This window comes from Silurus meridionalis, chromosome 3, assembly GCF_014805685.1.
Source record: "Silurus meridionalis isolate SWU-2019-XX chromosome 3, ASM1480568v1, whole genome shotgun sequence".
NCBI classification, from domain to species: domain Eukaryota; kingdom Metazoa; phylum Chordata; class Actinopteri; order Siluriformes; family Siluridae; genus Silurus; species Silurus meridionalis.
In genome coordinates this window covers 26286544-26293151 of record NC_060886.1, presented here as the reverse complement: position 1 = coordinate 26293151, position 6608 = coordinate 26286544, and the positions used below count along the sequence as shown (strand labels likewise).

Below are 6608 nucleotides of genomic sequence, written 5' to 3'. Positions count from 1 at the left end.
TAAATCATAGTACTCTGGATATTTAAGTACATTTGAAGGCAAATACTTTTGTACTTTTACTCAAGTAAAAGTTTAAATGGACACTTACTTTTACTGGAGTCATATTTTACAGAGTGAATCTCTACTTGAACTCAACTATCAAAACATACATGTAAAAAAAAATAGAAACATCAAGTATTTTTATTTAGTTTATTGCACATTTTTTCAATGTTTTACATGAACTTACCTTATGTTAACTTTTTGCACAACCTTCAATGTTTACATTTTGTGTTTTATTTACAAGTACACTCCTGTGTCCAGTTCTGTCTTGCACACTTCACAGTATAATATATAGCAGGTTTACTGGCGGCGCTATTTTGTGTTTTGTGTATTTGTCTGTTTGTCTGGCAATGTTTGCACCAGGTTGCACACGATGCACTTTATGTGGCGAGGACACTTACTAGTCCTTAGCTCTGTGTTTTCTGTTATGTAGCTTTATGTTGTTTATGTAGCACCAGGGTTCAGAAGGAACGTCTCATTTCACTGTGTACTGCGTCAGCTATATATGGTTAAAATGACAATAAAAGTTTCTTGACTTAACTTGATTTTCATAATTTCCTCAATTTTATGATTTTAAAAATGACATGCAGGACAATCACAAATAGCTTTTTTATCAAAGCAGTACTCTGTTTAACAATAAACAAATGTAACAATAAAAAGACATGCATCTTCTTTAGCGCAATCTTAAAAATGAACACAACACACCACAGAACCACACCATCTGATTTATGTACACATAGTCCAAAAAATAGGAATAATCATAGTATTTTTTTCAAGGTTTCATGCTAATTTTATGGTTTAATGGTTTTACAGTAAAAAAAGGTAATTTTAAATCAATTAGTATAAGTGATTTTAAAGCAGCCACAACCTTCACTTTTCTAGCTGATGTAGCCTTCGGGTCTTAAAAGCAGATAGTCTTTTAATATTTTTGGGATAGGAAGCTTGGGGATTAATAGGTAACAGTATTTCCCAAAGTGCTTTCTTATTGCAGATCTGCACAGGTGCTGCAGGCAGCGTGGTTTAAATTCCAGAGCAAAAAGAGAGTCATAAAATGACCTGTGAAGCTAAAGAACAATAATCCTATCAACATATAATGTGTTTTGTTATAAAGAGTTTTTGAATTCTTAAAAGTACTTACTTTGAAAATCTCTTCAGGTATGGCTTCCACCCATGTATATGTTACAGGAACAAGCGTATAGGAGTTGAACAGAATCTCCACTGTTTTCGGAGCAGCTGCACAGGCTGTTAATACCTTAATTAACAAGACCACATAAATAAAGCATGTCTTTTATCAATTATATTGTAGCTACTATAGTTCAAAATGTAAAAAAGCAACAGAAGTAGATACAGTAAAAAAAAAATAAAAACAATTTCAAGTTTCAGACCTTGAGCAATGCCTGTGGCCACACTTTAATTGATCCATGGTTTAACAGGGTCTGAACCACAATATCTGGCTGACACTCCTGACGTAATATAGCATTTTGTAGCACATTCGACAATGGTGAACAACCATTGTAATCAATGGCATTGATGTCTGCCCCATGATCCAAAAGAAGCTGCACCAATCTGATCTGGACATTGCGAGCTGCCTTGTGTAGAGGAGTGCGTCGTTCATTGTCAGCTACATTCACATTAGCTCTGTATCTCAAGAAAATAGTGCAGACTTCAAGGTGTCCCTCATCCTGATCTTCTCCCAGCTTTTGCTGAGCTTCCAAACATGCAGCCCCTAATGGCGTTTCTCCTGAGCTGCTGGTGTGGTTGATCTTCGCGCCATATCGCAGGAACAGCTGGGCGTGGTGTGGCAGCCCATGCCTCGCAGCTATAATTAGTGGAGTTTCCTCTTCTTCTTCAGTAGGAAGGTCAACATTAGCACCATGACGCACCAAGGCTTTGGCACATCTGTTTTGGACAAGTGATTACTATTATATCAGTTTTATTATGGTAAATATGAAGTACTTTGTAACAGTCACAAAAATAGTGTCTCTCTTAGGTTGTAATGATTGCAGTCATATATTCACCAAAAATATTGACATTTTAGATGCATGCTTTCATAGTAGTTCTCTGAAAAGTGTTAAAAATGTGATCCAGGTGTGGTAAAGAAAAGATCTAGGTTTTATTTAGGGTTAACCTAAAGTGAATTTGTGTGCAGAATGTACAATGTATTTAAGCACAAAACTGTCCCTGAAACGGAGCATTAGATGTACATTTGAATCAGGTCTCGGCCCATGCTTCGCATAACTGACCAAATGGCATAGATTATTCAACATAAATGATTTGAATGCTTAGAAATAAATGAAATTACACCTGAGTGACTGAGGTGTCCTGCACAAATGTAAAGGTGCCAGCCCCTCCTCTGTCAGCTGATTGGGATTGGCTCCATGCTCTAGGAGCAGCTCTGCACATTCAGTGTTGCCATTTGTGCATGCCTCATGAAGCGCTGCCTTTCCTCCTGCACTGAGATTAGGATGTGCTCCATTCTCAAGCAGGTACACAAGGCAGTCAGTAAAACCCTGTGCTGCAGCAATGCACAGTGGACTTGTCAGCTCTTGCTTGTATTCCAAAGACCAGAGGCCTATAATGGGGTATAATTACTCTGTAAGTTTATTAATTAAAAGCAATAGTAATTCATGGGAATAATTTGTAATAGCCTTCTTCTAGGTCATGCAGGTGTGTCTCAGTTATGCAAGATTTTGAACTTGGACTTAAGTGCAATTTTGTTGAATGATATCATGAGAAGAACTACACCACTATCTGATTATCTCATGTAACCAATAAATGTCAAATTTAATTTCAGCCCAAAACAATTTTCCCCCACGATTTTCCCTAACGAATGACATTGCAGGCCAATATTAAATTACAGAAATAAACAATAATTATTTTTGAGTATTATCTATTTCAGGTGCATAGCGCAGCAGAGGACAGCATGCAGCAGAGGACAGCAGAGGGGAAAAATTGGAACTCACAAGCATTCTTGCATGTGTAATTCCAAGCATGTGATCTCTATTCATGTGATTTGACTCATAGCCTGTTTTAATTGAGCATTGCTTTGTCTGGTTTAATTTGGTCTGTTTGAAGATCCTGACTCTTTAAATTGGATTATGGTTTAGATTAGTCCTCATCAGCATGACTTTCAAAACACAACCTGCATCCAACCCTCTTCCTCATACACAATGATTCTGGAAAAAGTTATTAGAAATTATATGCTTTTTTGCATATAAATCACAACTAATTTCATCGCATGATAGTGTTAAAATAAAAAGCTCTCCATGTTTTCTGAAAAGATGACCCACATTAAGTATCTTAAAAAATTTATAAGACATGCACACTCAACAATGACATATTTACATGTATAAAGAATACATGGCTCTAGTTAACAGTTGATTACACATAACACTGTAGAGAACACTGCCATCTAGTGTATAAATGTCCTCTGCTTATGAAGTTAGTGTCTTTTATTTATTTATTTATTTTGTTTATTTTATTTAACCTGTTGCTAATACAATATAAAATCTTCTTATGCACTATGCCATTTAAAACACAATAAAAGGAAAAAAAAATTTGCATTAGATAGGGTGTGTGATTAGCTATTCCTATTGTATCAAGAAACCAATTTATGTATAATTTTTCATTATGACTTTAATAATAAGTTAATGGCGTCTATTCTGGTGGTAATCCCTGTGCCAGCAATGCTTTTGATTTCTATCACATTGTCATCACATTTTACTTCAGTGCCAAATGCATGCTTGATAAAACAGACCATGGAAACACCCCACCTCAAAATGGATGTTTCTTTCTGTATATAGTATGAAATATTGCTGTACCTCTGGTCTTGAAGTCTCTCCCCAACATATTTCTCAGCCTTCTTCTTTCTTCTCAAATTATACTTACTTGCATACACTCTTCAATAATCAGATCCTCATTCACTGATTGTTTATTGCTTGTACTATAGTTTTTTAAATTGTCAACGTCCCAAATATGTTAAATGCTTAACAAAAAAATTAAAGTTTTGTTTGCTTTACATTTTCTCCCACATTTCCTTCCACAAATAAACATACATTTCCTTTAAATTCATTGTCTTTCTATTTTTTACCATTATTTTATTTATTTTTTTCAATTATTAAGATTTGCTTTTTCTTCATTCAGCTCAAACTCACCAAGTTTCTGTGCAGTCCACCTCAGTTCATCACTTTGGAACACTAGAATCATATTGAGCTCAGCAGGATCAGAGAAGCCATCCTGTAAGTCCCTCCAGTGGTGACTGAGCATGTCGACTAGCACTGGGGGGCACAGAAAGTCTATCCCTGGCTTCTTGATGCTTCTTATTTCTTTGATACTTCTAGCCTTTGTACGTTTTAGTGCACACTTTTTTGTGTCTGTGAGGCATGTAGAGGCAGGTACATGCCGCATAATGTACGTCTGTCCATCCTGGTTGATCATAATTATGAAAGAGGAAGCTTGTCTGTGTGATTCTTACCTGCTTGTCTTCATATTTATATTCCTATAGTTTTTTTACACTATGTATTTTTAGTTCACATGACGTGATTGTAGGAAGGTCAAACAATTCCAGTGACAGACATGGACAATCATTTTATCCCTCAGTGTTTTGTATTGGAAACAATATAAATAAATGGGCAGAGCATAGTTGTAAACATGTAAGGTTAAGTGGAGTGCATTGGTGCTGATATCACCGTTGCATTGCTCTGGAAATAGTAACACACATGTGAATAAATACCACTGGGACAGAAATGTAGCCCAATCAGATTGGCCAAACAGCTGCTGAGGAATATAGACTGTGATCCTGGCACATATGCCACATTCTGACCTCTCATTTATCAGGACTTAAAATAGTCAAAATCACATTTCAGTGAAAAGTGAAAGCCTATATTTGACATGTAATTGCTTTGCATTAAAAAACAAATTAAAATATTGTGCATTAGTCAGAATTAGTCACTACAGTAAATCATTAACCATCACGGGATGGGAATGTTTATATATATATATATATATATATATATATATATATATATATATATATATATATATATATATATATATACACATACATACAGTATAAATAATATTGTCATATCCTGTAATTAATAAGGGTTTTCTCTTTGCCACTATAAACATTTTGCTACTCAAATATAGCAGCAACTGAAATATGTACAGTATATGGCTGTGTTTTTATCATGCTATTCTAAATTTAGTCCACCCTTTGCTGTAATAATAAGCTCCATTCTTCTGGGAAGGCTTTCCATTAGATTTTGGAGCATAGATGTGGGGATTTTGCCCGCCACAAAGCATTAGTAAGGTCAGGCATCAACACACACACACACACACACACACACACACACACACAGACAAAGATGCACACTCTAATCTTTCCTAGATAGGTTAAAAATGTATGCATTAAAACCCAACTGTACAAAAACAATAAGTACAGGAATACCTGACAGATATTAATTAATGTAAGACATTCAATAGCTGTGTATTAGCTGTATTACTAGTAGCTCTGTGTATCAAAACAGACATGTAAGAGAAGCTCCCTTCAAACAGGATGGGCAGCTAAACAAGAAGAATCCATGTCTATTAGGTTCTATAAAAGAGTGGTTACAAAACCAATGGGTTCCTGCCTACTGAAATCACAGCAATGGTAATACTCTGATACTTAGAACCAACCTTATAGCCAGCCTCTTAAGAAAAGTTCTGCTTGTACATGTTTGACAGGATGTCAACAGTCTTAGTGTCCTTCTGCAATGTTCTTCATGGTGTAGACAGATAGATCTTACTGAATTTGGAAGGTTTAAGCCTCTGGACCTCTCCTCCTCATATAGCACATTTATTGGAGGCATACCAACATGTTAATCCCTGCATGCTTTCTACATGGGCTGTTGGACTTTACAGTTAATTGCCATTTTTAGACAATGACACTCAAAACAATACAAAATGATGGTCACTATCATTCCTGCCTTCTAGTCGGCCCCCAGCAATGAAAAACAAAAGCATCGCAAGGAAGCAGAGTAGCGAGAGACTACTGTAATATGTACAGTACCAGTTTTGTTTGGACACACCTTTTCATTCAGTGTTTTTTCTTAATTTGTTATTGTTTTTAACTTTGTACTTTAATGCTGAATACAACAGCATTAACCACGCAAAAACATGTATGAAATGATGTAGTAAACAAAAACATGTTAAAATAACACAGAACAGTTTTTGTATTTTCGATTATTTAAAGTATTCACCTTTTAACCCAGCAATTAGGGTTGCACGTGCCAGTCCTAAACCCGGATGAATGGGGAGGGTTGTGTTATGAAGGTCATCCAGCATAAAACATGTGCCAAATCAAATATGTGGCTCACGAAAGATAAATTAATTCACCACACTGCCACAGGTATCATTAGCCAACAAGGTACCAGTGGAAATTGGGCTACTGTTGGCCGAAGGAGGAGAAGGAGAGGAGGACGACGTCTACAGAGACAGCAAGGAAAGGAGAAGTGGAGAAGAGTGGAGGTTCGGGTTGGTACTTTAAATGTTGGTACTATGACTGGTAAAGGGAGAGAGGGAGCTGA

The 6608-nt window shown here is 36.1% G+C and overlaps 1 protein-coding gene across 1 annotated transcript; it reads right to left on the bottom strand.

Annotated features, from left to right (window-relative positions):
- Window positions 1-99: 99 nt before the first annotated feature.
- asb18 (ankyrin repeat and SOCS box containing 18) lies at window positions 100-4977 on the bottom strand. The gene is made up of 5 exons (XM_046846012.1): window positions 4194-4977; window positions 2344-2611; window positions 1425-1938; window positions 1178-1291; window positions 100-1103 (listed from the first exon to the last, which is right to left on the bottom strand). The coding sequence occupies exons 1-5, from the start codon at window positions 4474-4476 to the stop codon at window positions 918-920; spliced, it is 1365 nt and encodes a 454-aa protein (XP_046701968.1). The 5' UTR covers window positions 4477-4977; the 3' UTR covers window positions 100-917.
- Window positions 4978-6608: the final 1631 nt, after the last annotated feature.